A 15352-nucleotide genomic window follows, 5' to 3' on the forward strand; every position below is an offset into this window, starting at 1 on the left:
TTGAATTTTCAGGAACGCGTTTGCAATCTCAGTGAGGTTGAAGAAAACTAGTTTCTCCGCAGAGTGCTCTTTGTGGAACGGAAGATTAAAATATGACAGATGGTGTGCTTCTGGATTGCTTAAATATAGATGAACGTTCCAGGTTGTCTAGTTTCACAGTGCGCGATAGTTTTTTTTTTTGTGAACCCGTTAGATGGACGGAAAACGTATTTCGGAGCACGTTTTTGGGACGGATGTCTCAAGAGTGGGGATGCTTTCGTGATTTCTGATAACTATACATGACAGCTTTGCTGCCCAGCTGTGATTCCGCCCTTGAAATATGCGTCTGAATTATTAGCTTGTTGAACATCCCGACTGGCCGTGTGAGCAATGTGCACCTCAAGCGATCCGCCTGAAAGGTATGATGCATGATCTTCGACATGTGATATTTTACACCTGCGCAGAATTGCAATAAACACCGGCGGCATATTCGCCAGTTAGCTTGCATTCAATGCTGAAAATGTGAGGGCGCAGGCATCCCTACCTTACCGCACAAAATGTACACAATGGTCCACTTTTATAGAGAACACTCATATTGTATATGATTGCCGGTGACAGCTGAAGTCTGCCGTGAATATTAGGTGGCAGTTCTTCAATACATAGATGTCAGCCTAATACTCCTATCAGCTATGAGAAAGTCGAAGTGCTAAGTTATATCGACTCATTAGCTATAGCTGTTTTGTTTAAGTGTGGACCGTACTGGTGTACAGCCCAAACTGAGTGAACGGGAACGCATTCATCTGCGCTGCCCTATGAAAACCTGAAAACATCTGACCTGTTCGCATGCATCTCTGTAGGAGGAGGTTCAGTGCTTCGCGGATCTCCTTGTGTCGAAGAAACGCCGACCCACTCTGATAGCTCAGGAGCTTGCGGCCAGCGTGGTCAACAACATCTCGGCGTTGGTCTTCGGGCGGCGATACGAGGCTGGCGACCCCAAAGGCCACTTTGTCGTGGGGCTGCTCAGGAAGTTTCTGCGCCACGCGAACTTTTTCGTTTATGGACTTCCTGCCGGTAATCGCGCCCTGTCCACCTTGATACCAAGCTCGAGGTTCCATATCATGAATCACGTGTTTACGGAATTGGCACAGCTCGTGCGGTGAGTCTGAAATAATAAATATAGTTCACAGTGAAGTAATAGTTTAAAACCTGGGTCTGATAAACACTAAGCTTGTTAAATGAGTTATAAAGTTGGGTGACGTTGACATAATTTCAAGCGAGCGTGGAACAGCGTTCTTTTTTTCTAGTAATGATTTGTTTATTAAGTTTCAAGAAATAGTAATGAAGGAAATTGCTGCTGATCGCACTAGAACTGTCTAGATCGACCAGCTGACACTCTAACGGTAGTCAGTAGAGAGAGGAGCTAACTGTTTATAGGACTGGGCAAAAAGATAGCTGAAAGGATCGAAAATGGGATGAAATCACGTGATTGAAATTAACGCAATCGGGCAGCGCTCGGATAGTAATATTTATATTCTTTCATAATCTGCGATTAACTTTGATCTGTAGAAAGAGAGCAGCAAGTAACTGCACAAGGAACAAGCAATCGATTTTGGAGATAAAGTGTTTTTGCCCTCAAAAATAATTGCAGTACTGGCTATTGTATCACTAGCTTTTTAAGGTTATCTAATAAGGTGAGAGACTTACACCTTAGCGGGCGCGTTGATTGAGAGTATAATTTATACTCTATGACTTTAGCTCAGAAAATGCTATCCTCCGTAAAAGTCATTATCAATGTCATAACCACATAAAGCCAACAGACAATGAAGCCAAGGAAAGCATCGGGGAAATTGGTGTGGTTGAAATTGCAATATAGAAAATAATGAAGAAAAGGGAAATGAAATTGGACGAAAGGATATCTTGTCGCCGGCGGGAGCCGAACCCGCGACCTTCGCATTACACGCGCGTTGCAGTACCAATTGTGCTACGGCGACGGCCATCAATTCGTCCACTAATTTGGGTATTTATGTTTACTAGATCTAGCCCTAGGTGTGTTAGCCAGCGCCACTCAGAACCATGGTAGGCGGATGTGGAACATCCCTTTAGCCCGATGGCGTCATCTTGTGAGGGCAGGCACGTGGCTAATAAACCCTCGCATGCTACCAATGAGATCAAGGCTGCCATATTCGAGACCCTTGCAATGAATAAACGAAATAAGAAGGGGACCCAAGGGGCTCGATCGAGCCCCCCGGTTCCCCTTCTTTTGTCGATAACAATGTCACTATGAGGAAACCATTGGAGTTTTTCTTACTTTTATTAAATAAGTCGCAGTCCCCTATGCTCCATTTATCTATTAGATCCATATGTTCGTCTTCGACATATTCTATTACAGAAGCAAAAAATATTGTAAAAGCGATGCCCACAGCTTCTGTAACAAACAATACTCGCTTTCCGCTTCAAAAGGAAAAATAGTGCTGCTTGGAATCAGTGCGGCAGCAAGAGAACTGTTCAACAATCGACAGGGGAACAGCACGAAAAGACGAAAGACAAGAAGGGGAACACATACCAGCGCTGTTACCCTTCTTGTCTTTCGTTTTTCGAGCTGTTTACCTGACGAGTAGGTACCGACTAGCCCAAGCCTCTAAGGTGTTGCAATCTATTCAACGCGTTCTTTGCCGTTGTCTTCGATACAGTGGCCACAGACAGTCACTCGCGACCGCACTCGCCCGTCTTGACGACCGGCTGCTTTCGGAACAGATAATCGTGGAACGCCGGCCTATACAGCCATCACACAAAAAAGATAGGTCCACCTATCGAAACGTTGGCCAGACTTTCTGAGACAATTTATCCTTGTTTATGTAACCTTTATCCCAAAGTGCGCTACTCCATCTGACGACCCCTTCTTGACTCACAAGCCGGTCAAAACACTCCTGAAGTTTTTACGTTCTGTAGCCTATTACAGGGTCTATAGTTCTCACAGGCATTCCCCACCTGCTCATTTTTTTCTCACCTTGTTTTAACTCTCCGCTATTCTTTCCCTCTTATCCTTCCCCCAGTGCAGGGTAGTAAACCAGAAGCTCTTCCGGTCAACCTCTCTGCCTTTTTCACCCAATTTCTCTCTCTCTCTGTTACAGAAGCGAAGTAAAGAACCGCGAAGGAAGAATGGAAGAACATTTTGATAGGGATTTCGTTGACGGATACATGAGGAAGATTCAAGAAAACCAAGGCATCAACTCCAACTACAATCGTAAGTGCGGGTACTTTACACTGTACTCGGTGCCAAACGTCACCATTCTCTGCATCTCTGGCAAACTTACATCAACGATTAATTTCGCCATAACTCAGTAACCATGGCATTTTGCAGCCGAACACCAGGTCACGCATTTTATTCCTGACTGCGGCGGCAGCATTATGGCGGGAGTGGAATGCGAAAATTCTTGTCGTCGGAGTATTCGGTACAATATAAAAAATCTCAAAGTGCTGATGATTATCCAGCAGCCCTTACAACATGGTATTCTTCATAGGAAAAATGTGTCACTTAAGCACGTAATGACATCAATAATAATTACCAATGACTGATAATTTCTGTGTGCATTCATACTAGGTTTTATTAGGCAGAAAAACACTGATAAGCTATATAAAAGGCACTGGCAGAATTCACAAATATTTTCTTTCACAGTAACTACTCGGCACTGTCAGACAGCAGCTTTAAGCAGCGCGACATAGGACCTAGCAATAGCACCATAGGGCAGAAAGCTGTTTAAAGCTGGTGTTTAAGAAAATGTACAAATCAGTTAAAATGAACACGATGTTCTTGTTCGTCATTGGCCAGATCATTAATATGTTCGCTATCCCGACTCAGGATGGAATGTTCGTGCTATCATCAGTGGCGGGTGATCTGCTTTGTGAGCACGGGCTCATTTTTGCAACTAAATCACTCACCATTTTTCCTGATTCATAACATGGATATACCATCGAGCCTGCACTAACAAGCTATTACGTGGCAGAAAGGGCTGTGCAATCTCTGCCAACTGGTCTGTGGCTTAGTAGCCGACCAGCTTTAATCAAAATCTGAAGCCGTTGATGCACAAGGCCTTCTGGCTCATTTGTTCAGTCATTGCGGTTTTGCCGCATTCAAGGGGTAATCGTGGAGGCGCTGTACTGCAGCAGTGAAGTCTTTTAACAGCGTAGCTGTTTAAGCTCGAGGTTCGGCTACAAATCGTTCGCAGAAACTCCGCCGAGCTATGACGTCACCGCGGTGCATAGCAACCACTTGGCACAGCTCCGCCTGGTTCGCGCTGCGCCTAGCTCTGACGTCACTATGCGTCGCCTAGCCAACCACCTGGCATGTCTGCGCCCAGCCGCGCCACGCTGCACCGCCGCTTCCCGTACATCGCCAAGATTCCACAGCCTTGTAGGCGGAGAAAAAAAAAAAGCCATGACGTCACTGCGCGCTGCTTCGTTCGGGGCCTTCCTACAAACCTCCGTGACGCCGCGACGGCGGCACATTGCCTAGTGTCTTTGCGCTGAGCATATCGTTTGCGCCACCTAAAAACACGGCTGGGCCGAAGAAGTACGTAACCACCGAGGAAGAAGATGCTCGACGGGAAGCCCTTCGCACCGCTGCTCGTTGAACGAATGCAACGGCTGCGATCAAACCGGGAATACCGGACTGGTGAATCTTCGTCAAAGCGGCAGCGAAGAGCGGAGGATCCCGAGTACCTCGCTCTTTGCAGGGAACGCTCTTGTCTGAGTGATCGCAAGCGCCGAGAAAGTGATCCTGGCTACCGTGTCATGCGTAACTTCCAGCGTCAAACCTACAATTCCATGGGTGGCGCGAACGGCCGATTTCACCGAGTTCTTGAACGTCGAGTTTGGTCACGGCAGTCGCGTCTGCGATCGGCAGGGGTTTGACGTCAGTAGCTGGTGGAGAAGCTTGGTCAACCCCCAGCTACGCTGTTTCTTCAGCCTTGCACCACTAGTGCAAGCTGCCCTCATTTTTTTTTTTTTTTTTTTTGTAGTTGTCGTGTTTTACATCTTTGCTGGAAGCAAGTTTTTCTCATCACATTTTGCCGCAAGGCGCTCATCACATTTTGGCGCAGCAGCCTTGTATATACTTTTTTTTCCTTGCCACTCGCGCTCAGCTTTAACGGCCGAGGGTACCCACACCCACGTACTGCGTAATTTGACGCTGCATTACGTCAGGAAGTGAGCTCTCCTTATGCAGACCAAGGTCATTGCCTCTGGTAACAATATACAGCACAAAAACTCTTTCCTTTTGGTTTCAGCGGATCTTGTGCTGTATTTTTTTTCACAAAAATTGAACAAAGTGATAAAGTAGGTACGTTAGGGACGCAAATGGTTCCAAAGTGGAAGCTAGAAATCTTGGCTGCACTTACGATTATTCAGGATGCCGTAGTTCATCGTTACGTTATTTACGTTATTACTTACTTTACGTTTCAGGATGCCGATGCTATAGGCAGTTCAGTCTCTCAGTAAATGCAGGAGATAGGTTGTGTGATGCCAGCAGCCTTGCACCTACATTTTTTTCCCTTACCACTCGCGCTCAGCTTTAACGGCCGAGGATACCCACAAAATAGACTATTCACGGTCAGAGATAGGGTCTGTCTTGCTATAGCAAGGTTCCAATTTTGGGGCAGAGTAATTATCGATACTTAGTTTAACAATCTTGTGGTAGTGCACCACAGCTAACTAATGGAAAGAAAACGCTAAATTATACTAAAACTACTGTGATTTGTAGCAATTATCAATGATCCCTGTCTGTGGTCTGTTTCAGGCCACTCGTAGAACATTATATAATGTCTCATGTGTAGAGTCTCATGGCTAGTGGTTAGTAATTGCGCGAACTTAAAATAATTATTCCGGAGCGTTCTTCCGGATCAACTCAGTCGCTACACTGTGCCGCTGTCATTATTACCTTTAGAAAACAGGGCTTAACTCATATTACGCAGGTGGTCTCCGATAACCTAACGTATGCGAGATCATGTTTCATCGCCAGTCCTTTTCAGTGCTGTGTCATTCTCTACAGTTCGATACCTGGAAGGGCACATGATCAATTTCTATGGGGCCGCAACCAATCCTGTGCGAAGTGCCATCATGTGGAACCTACTCATCGCTGCCAGTGACCCAGACGGCCAACAGGCGCGCGTGCAGCGTGAGATTGACGCCGTAGTGGGCAGCCAGAGGGCGCCAGTGTGGGAGGACAGGCGGCAAATGCCGTTCACCATAGCCGCCATTTTGGAGGCGCTCCGCTGGAGGACACTGACGCCACTCGGCATACAGAGGGCGTAAGTTGATTTGAAAATACACACGGGAGGTCTAAAAAGGGGCTAGTGAGCGGGGACCAGCAAAAGCACAGTTAGAGTAGGCACTTTAACACTATATCTCTCACACTGATACCGTGCACAGCGTTACGGGGACGCTAAACCTTCCAGCATCATTGCCGTGTTGCAGCTGTTAGACCATGTGCCATATAACGCCTGCAGCTTAATGCATTGGCGTACAAAACTACCTAAAGCTGCGAAGACATTTTCATATACGTACGCATAAACGCTGAGTAAACTAGGTCGGAGAACAGTCGTAGCTATAGCTCAGTCCATGCAGCACCGCATACGACGGCTCTGGTGTATAGGTTTCTCGTCAGTTGCTTCTTGCAATCATGCGTCCTTTTTCTCAGTTGATTGTTATTTTAAACATATTTATAAAGTTTAACAGCTTCTCAGAGTTGCAAGGCTTGGACGTCTTGCTATTTTCCAGGATGGAAAACGTTGCGTAAGTTACTTAGGTAAGATAAGTTTTTTTTCTGTTAAAGCAGACACAAGCATAAAAAAACTAACCAATCCTTCACCTATCGGAAAATGGGGTTAAGCGAAGCCTGTCCTGGGTGCACCTAAACTATGATGCGACGGCTGCGACGGAGAGACGACGTCACTGACAGTATGCCCGCAGTCCGCCGTTGTCGCTTGCGTTCGATGTCTCGAGTTTGCTTGGCGGCGTGGTTAGCAGCATTCGCCCACCATTGCCGCTTGCTATTCTTCGAAATTAAATTGCTTCAAAATTAAATCTGTCCGTTACGTAAGACAATGGACGGCTAATACACCCTTAAGCAATGGATCATGCCCCCGTAAATGTGGCCTCCCCATCACGACGACAGAAGACAAGTGAAATTCTACGCTGTAATGATGAGCGGCAACGCAGCCAGCTGTGGAAGCAGACGACGACGCTCGAGCCAATGCTGCCGATGAGGTTCTTGCGTATATGGACGCCACCGAAAGCTGCGCCTCATAACAAGCTCCGCTTGAAAAATGAAGTCATTTGATCATGCCTTGAACGTCCACAACACAAGCTCTGAATCTCACAGAAAGCGAGGGAGTGAAACGTTATTGCATTATATTCATGTATGATACGATATGGCATAAATGACGCGTGATATTATGCATGCTACGACCCTGGCATTCACCTTATCTGTTGGCACATCGCTATGTGCAACTGGACGATTTTCAGGCCAGATACTCCATTTCCCGCCCGACCCCTGTACATTTTCCAATCAATAAACTACTTCTGGTTCTCTTTGTTTCTTTATTTTCTCAAAAATCAGTACAAGGGAGGAGGAGGAGGAGGAAAGAGAAAGGGAGAAGGCAGGGAGGTTAACCAGAATAATGTCCGGTTGGCTACCCTACACCGGGGGAATGGGAACGGGGAACACAAAGATGACAGGGAGAGAGAGGAGGGAAGGAAAGAAGGGAAATTAGCGGTGAGTTCGCTGACGCGTGTGTTAGCGCACTAATAGTCACAGACGTTGACACATATCAATACAAAACATTTGCAAAATCTTCTGGGCCAATAGCCGAAGTTAGTATAGTCCCATTGTAAATATTTGTTATTTTAGCAACAGAATATACAGAAAACTCGGTTATACATGATCAGTCCCCAAAGCAATGGCGATCAACACTCAAGAGTCAACATTCAGGAAATCAACAAACATAACCCTCAATGTTCAAAAAGTAGAAACACTTGATAGAGGATAGGAAGTTGCAATTCATTTTGATTTGAAGCGGTACTGTATTCCATACTTTCGCGCCGTAATATTGAATTAGGCGCTGTGCATATGTGTTGGGGGCTACAGGGTAATTAAAATTAATATTGGTTGCATTTCTAGTATCCCTGTAAGGCAACAAAAACATTAATTGAAAGCGGATAATTATTTCGTATGATGTTATTCACTACAATTGCAATTCTTATATTGTAAACAAAAGGGAATGGCAAAATCTGTAACCTATTGAACAAAGGGGCACTGGACTGATACCTGTTCGAGTACGTTATTATACGTAGCGCTCGTTTCTGCAAATAAATTATTGGCTTAATGTAGGACCTGTATGTACTGGCCCACGACTTACAGGAGTACGAGTACGTCAGGTGAGAACGAAAATGAGAAAAATAAATGATTTTCAGAACACCTACGTCCAGCAACCCCCTAGTCCTGAATAGAACGTAACAAGCTGAAGCAAGCTTAGCGCACAATGTACGGATACGTTTCTATCACTCAGGGTTGATGTCTAACGTTACGCTGAGGTATTTAATGGCGTCAACTTGCTCAATCAAAATGTTATCAAGACAATTTCCTGATACGCCTATACCTCTGATGAAACTATCAGTCAAGTGGGCTTTTGTGTGCCCTTCCAGTACTCACACAAGTCTACCCTATTTTCTCATTCTGTCTCATTCCGAGCTTCTAGCATTACATAAAAATTCGCCCCTCCTCTGGTTGAATTTCACTTTCTTCATTGTGCTGTGAATTGACTTGTTGTTTTTTACATTTTACCTTACAGTGCAGGGAAGGACACATATATTGGCGGGTACGATATTCCTGCTGGCACCACAGTGGTAGCCAACTTTTGGTGTCTTCACAACGACCCGAGGCAATGGCCCGGACCCTCTAAGTATGATCCGACTCGTTTTCTCAACACTGATGGCACGGAGGTCATCGACAAGCACCCGGCATTTCTGCCTTTCAGTCTCGGTAAATGTGGACTCTCAATTACGTTGACCAATCACTGCTGAATATGTGAACGTACAGGAGGTGTTATTTTGTATGGGACGCCTCTTTCCTTCCTCAGACGTATTAGTTATCAATAAGGGTAAAAAAAGGACAACATTTAAGTTACTTAAGTTCAGCCTATGGAAGTCAAAATTTCTTGCTTCGTAGAACATAATAGACAACCCTCGTCTCCGGAACCTTCAACAATTCAATATTGATACTAACAAGCCTATGATAAGTCTTCTCGCTAGCACTACGAGGGTAAATATTTGCGTTTGAATATTTACATACGTTTGGGTGAATATTTATACCACACACATCACTTGCTATTCCTCAGAACATTCCCTCAAAGTTTAACTTATGTGCTTGGCTGTCCTTGGCATTCATATTTTCTGCACCACGAAACAGGACGACTGACAAATAAGAGCAGAGATGGTGCTAGAACAATGCAATACGCCAACTAGTAATATGATTCAAAAGGACGGTACGTTGGGCATGTTGGTATTCCATACTGAAACCCTTCACAGTGCGAAACGCCATGAACACACAGAAAAGATACACGGATAAGCGCGCGTATTTGAAGCATATTACTAGTTCCTCGGACTCTATTCCATCCCTAAACACCAACTATTCCTGCAAGCATGTCTTCTATTTTGCATCTCTGTGTGCCAATACTTGATCGCGCAAATTAAACGATAGTATTTAAACCTTTCCTTTCTCTACTTTCCTCGCAGGAAGACGTGCATGTCCCGGTGAATCGCTTGTTATTATGGAAGTTTTCTTGTACGTGACTACAGTACTTCAGAAGTTTCGGGTATTTCCAGAGGAAGGAAAGTCTCTTTCCCTTGACGTTGATCGCGGTGTTCTCGCTGTGGCTAACGACACGCAAGCACTTCGCTTCCTTCCGCGTTGACTGACCAAGAAACTGCAGTGCAGAACTTCCACGCCGGCGCGGCTGGGATTTCTTTGAAAATAAAGAAGTACTTGACGACAACAGGCAAAATTCTTTTTTTTTTCTAGCTTTACGCAGTTAGTGAGATCATTTATGCCTGCACGGAGGACCATCGGCATTGACGAGGCCAAGGACACCCCCAAGATCCTGGAGGTGGGCCAGTTTGTTTGTGACAACCTTGGCGATACCCGATAGCACAGCAAGCGTCGGACAGCAGGATTAAAGTTGCGAGCTTTATGGTGGATAAACATAAACATTGCGTGAGTTTGGACGCTCCATTGGGTGAAACTTAACTCAATCGTACCTACCGCCGTTAATTTTATAGGATTTAATATGCACCCATTCACCGAAGCTCTCCTTCACAAGGTTGAAGAGTTAGGTCAAAGTAACATACCTTGAAGACATCGTTGAAGTGAAGAAGGAGCGCTTTACTACTGAGTTGATTACGGTGTAGTTACAGGAATTACAGCTACAGTCTACACTACAGTCTTTTCAGTGAACCAACAAAGAATTAGACAACAAAACTAGCAAATTATGCATTTCGAAACAAAAGATAATTACATTTGAAATGTGGTTATCTAAACAGACACGGCCTCCATAACAACGCGCCCTTGTTAGGAAAAGCTATGACACGCCCTTTTCATGATTACTATTTTTAATAAGCCATTTTCGCAGATTCGTTTAAGTTTAAATACGTGAGAACAATTATATCAACGGGAAAATATTTAGCTTTATCTCGAGAGTACAGAATATTTTGTACCAGAATTCAATTTTACGGCTGTTGTACCAGAATACACAATCTGTTAGGGTCAGACAAGCGCGCTTAAATTTCATCTGCCAACTAATACACGGCAGTTATAAGACAGACCGAGCTATATACGTTACTTTGTCTACATCACGTCTATCGCGAAAAAAAAAAAAAACACTCACTGTACTAAACCAGTAATGTGTTCATGATGACACGTTCAAGTTCTCAATTTTCGCAGGTGTGGTCAAAGAATGGAATCTTCACAACTCAGAGGTAGTTTCCACTCCCGTCACTTTCATCGTTCATCAACCTACTAGAGACATCAAACAATGAAGATGCCACTTCACACACCAACATATCTTGACTGTAATACTTGTTTCCTGCGCATGAAATTTCTACATTTTAAGCTCTAAACTGTGGTCACTTTTGCGCTATTATCTGTTATCTATATAACTTCTCGAATCTCACATGAGTCATTTATACTACTATATTTGTTACTGAGTGATGTTATACTAACCAAAATTATTGTATTTCAAATCATCATTAGTGATTTTTGCAGTATCTAAAGTAGCTTTTCTTTCTTATTTTTTTGTCCTTTACTGTACCATGTAGCATGAGCTGTTTGTTGATTTTTGTAAAGAGAGAGAGAAACGGAAGAGAGGAAGGGCGGGGGTGGTTGACCAGACACACGTCCGGTTTGCTACCCTGCCCTGGGGGAAGGGAGTATACGGATGAAAAGAGAGACAAATGAGCTAGATAGAGCACAGTTTCGAGGACATTTGAAGCTTCGCGCCGAGTCTACACAGGGTGGCCAAGACCTGTCGACTTGAGGTATTGTAACAACGCTTTCGTGGCTTTCTGTGCCATTGACGCATACGAGTACTGCCATGATCCAAGGATCTTCATTTCCGGAAATGGTCTAGCCGGAAATGGTCGAGCCGGTTCAATGCTGTTCGGAGAACTTCACGCTCGACGTCGTACTCGGGACAGAGACATAAGACGTGTTCAATTGTTTCTCTGGTTCAACAAGAGTCGAACATGGGCGTATCCCCCATTCATATGCGGAACGGGTAGGCCTTTGTAAACGCCACCCAGAGCCAGAGGCGGCATAATAGTGTCCCCTCAGAGCGGAAAACGTTTGATGGCACTTGTAGCTTTAAGGATGGGCCAATTCTATTGCAGATGACACTTCGAGAGTTTGGGAGAAGACCAACTGTGGCCGTTTTGGCAACGCAGGCCAGGCTTCGGTGTGCGTATTCTTCCCAGTGCACTTGCCATTTGAAGATGATGTGCACGGCCTGGGTGGCAGTGGAGGAGCTGACTGTGGGCGTGGCATACGCGTCACAGACGCAGATTTTCTTGAAAAATGTCGGTGACGGCAGCGTAGATTCCTAACTTTAGCAGCGGCTTCTCGGTGAGAGGAATGATCCCTTGCCATCTCTTTTAAGATAGCAATTTCCTTCTTAATTTTTGGGCAGTGCTTCGATGAGGCCTCATGAGATCCGTGGCAGTTTGGACATTTCATGAAAGTGGCGGCACATTTATCTGCGGTGTTTGGCTCAGAACAGCGGGGGCACACAATTTCGTTTTCACAGACGCTGCTCACATATCCTAGCTCCATGCATTTGCGGCACTGCAGCGGCTTCGGAATGAAAGGCTGGACAGGATGACGAAGGTGGCCTACCTTAAGGTGCGACGGGAGGCAGTTGCCCTTGAAAGCAATCCTCACGCAACGGGAGTTTTGCAGACGATAGACATCAACAATGACGTTACAATCACTCGCTGCTTTAACGAGAATCGGCAAGTGATTGCTGAGGATGGCCAAATCTACATCATATATTACACCGGAAATGACATCAGAGCCCAGCGAGATGTGAGAGCACACCTGCATGCCATCAAGATATGTTACTTTGCGTAGGGCACTATGAGCACCCGCATGCAAAACATCAACCGCCAGTACATTTAGGCGAGTGTTCACTGTCTGTTGCGTCCCGAATCGGCTGGGCGCATTCTTTGATTGTTTCCCATCGAGGCAGGCCCTTTCATCAGCGTCGCCCACACGGCGACAATGCCCGATACCGACGTTGACAGGGAAACAAGCGCCCCAAATCAGCAGTGTGCATCGTTTGTGAGTTTATACCGATGCCACCCCCTTCATCAGCGGCCGCCTACCCGGCGACGCGGCGCGACAGCGGCTGGGACACGATGACAAAGAAGCTCATGAAGCGACCACAACCGCCACCTTTCGGGGAAGCGGGGACCAGCGTGATGGTCACTCTCCCGACCCTGGCAAGACGAACATCACTGAGAGATAGAAACCAAGGAGACGACTTTCGTAGAAGGCGTATGAATCCACTGTTTCCAGATTGCCTCACCCTTGCTTCGAAGGTTCAACATTCGAGGCGGAGTTTTGTAAACAATACGACCCCTCTGATTATACGCACCAAGGTCATCAGATTCTCTAGTCGGGTCAACTAGGAAAGACCAATGTTTTATAAGGAGACACCTTGGGTGCAGTGGTGTGTCCTGACGTGTTCTAATATGTGCTCAGACATGTAGCGAGCTGAGACTTTCAAAGTGCTCCCCGATGGAGTGGGCTTCCATATTTAGAGCCACTATAAATATGTAGAATAAACCCCCTTTTCTCTCGCTTCTACTCCCGGATGTACTCATCTCTTTGGCTGAAGGATCATTGGCCCAAACGCTAGCCGAGTCCCAACAACGGCTAGCCTATAGGGATAAACGCATACAAAACGAGCAAAGAAAGTTCTCCGCCGTAGTACCTAGGCAAAGTCAGATATTCAAGGAGCGACAACTCCTCAGTATAGTACCTAGACACAGGCGAATCTTCAAGGAACAAAAATCACTATGTACAGTTTTTCTTTTCGCGCGTGCGCAGTTTAGAGAGCATGGCGAGCGTGAAGTTCAGGTCCGCTGCCGTTCCGGAGGAGATGCGGTAGACCCTTCATGCGTCTGTCAGGATTACTTCCTCCGACTTCCGTCGTGAGCCGCCACCCAGAGGGTACATCTCCCCCACGACCACAAAGCAGGCGCGAGCGCTAGCCGATGGGAGAGAATAGGGAAGGTAATCGCAGAGGGTGGTGGACTTCGTAGAGGGCTGGCATTGAAAAAATAGAGGAGGCGCTGCTTGAGCTATCGCAATTGTTTGCGCTGTCGATGTGCAGCGTAGCAATCCAAAACAAACCCTGAGTGCCTGCGCCTGAGCACTCTCGATTGTGCGGATGCTGCTACTGCAAGTATTGCTCAGTACACGTTAGCTGTACCTCAGATATCCGAGAAACAGCGCCCTGTAGAGTTGTAACATCACGTGTACTGACGTTCCCCACGTTTTCACTCCAAGAAATTTGAAAACGTGTGAAATGACCGTTAAGCGTTTCTTCAGGTAGGCCACATGGGGACTCCAGCTGAGGTCACGATCAATGATCAACCCTAAGAATCTGTGCGTCCTGGCGTAACAGACGTTTTGTTTTGCCCATTGATGGATATGGCGTAGGACGTAATTGGCTTCCGCGTAAACGCGACCAGCGCACATTTCTCAAGTGAAATCTGGAGGCCTTGTTCGCTAAGATACGCCGATATTGAAGACGCGGCTTTTTGAAGTCTCGCGCACCTGAGGACGTGTTACACCTGACGTCCACACGCAGGTGTCATCGGTGTACGTTGATATGTAGACAGCACTTGTTATGCGTTCCACGAGACCGACAAGAACAAGGTTGAATAGTGTGGGGCTCAAGACGCCACCTTGGGGAACACCATGGTATGTACAGTGTTGAGACGTCGGACCATATTGGTCTGCACAAAAAAGGACCTCATGTGTAAGTAGTAGTGGGTCCACCGGTACACTCGGCCACCAAAGCCAACCAATTCAAGAGCATCGAGTACTGCATCATGAGCAACACTGTCATACGCTCCTTTTACATCCAGAAACATAGCGACAGATAATCGTTTACATCTCTTTTGATGTTGGACGTAAATGACCAGACCGATGCCTTTAACGATGGAGCAACGGAGACGTCAAAAACCGGCCATAGCGGTTGGATAAACTTGGTAGCGTTCCAGGTACCACTGCAATCTGACAAGGATCATGCATTCCATCACGTTCCCTACGCAGCTTGCCAGCACGATTGGGCGGTATGACGTGAGCTCTAGTGGTGACTTGCCATGTTTGAGCAGTGGCACCACACGGCCTGTCTTCCATTCTCGAGGGACGTTTCCATCCCGCCAGGATTCATTCAATATATCCAGCAACGCATTTCGCGCTCGATCACCCAGGTGGTAAAAGATGCGGTACGATATGCCATCTGGTCCAGGAGACGATGACTGATTACACAAAGCAAGAGCCACATCAAGCTCCTCGGTGGTGAAAGGCAGGTCCACGCGTGAATCCCGTGTATGCCGCACAATGCTATCCGTACCAAGGGAGCCTGTGTACGTTGATTGACCTGCAATCTTCCTGTAGAAATCTTCCGCTACCTCAATGTCCTCTCGACGTTGGAAAAGCGCCAGGACTTTGAGTGGCACGCGTTGTGTATTGCAGGTGATTAAGAGTGAGATATGAGCGTCTGATACGATTGTACAGGTAGGTTACGGCTCCTGC

At 46.1% G+C, this 15352-nt stretch overlaps 1 protein-coding gene across 1 annotated transcript in view; it reads left to right on the forward strand.

Annotated features, from left to right (window-relative positions):
• Nucleotides 1-15300, forward strand: part of LOC125944625 (vitamin D 25-hydroxylase-like) — a 20956-nt gene extending 5656 nt beyond the window's left edge. Inside the window, exons 2-7 of the mRNA XM_049665134.1 lie at nt 837-1135; nt 3111-3223; nt 6026-6284; nt 8826-9016; nt 11917-12057; nt 15293-15300. Coding sequence (XP_049521091.1) covers nt 837-1135; nt 3111-3223; nt 6026-6284; nt 8826-9016; nt 11917-12057; nt 15293-15300 — 1011 coding nt within the window. The remainder of the gene's footprint in view (nt 1-836; nt 1136-3110; nt 3224-6025; nt 6285-8825; nt 9017-11916; nt 12058-15292) is intronic.
• The last annotated feature ends 52 nt before the right edge of the window (nt 15301-15352 follow it).

The sequence above is a fragment of the Dermacentor silvarum genome, chromosome 4, assembly GCF_013339745.2.
Source record: "Dermacentor silvarum isolate Dsil-2018 chromosome 4, BIME_Dsil_1.4, whole genome shotgun sequence".
NCBI lineage: Eukaryota > Metazoa > Arthropoda > Arachnida > Ixodida > Ixodidae > Dermacentor > Dermacentor silvarum.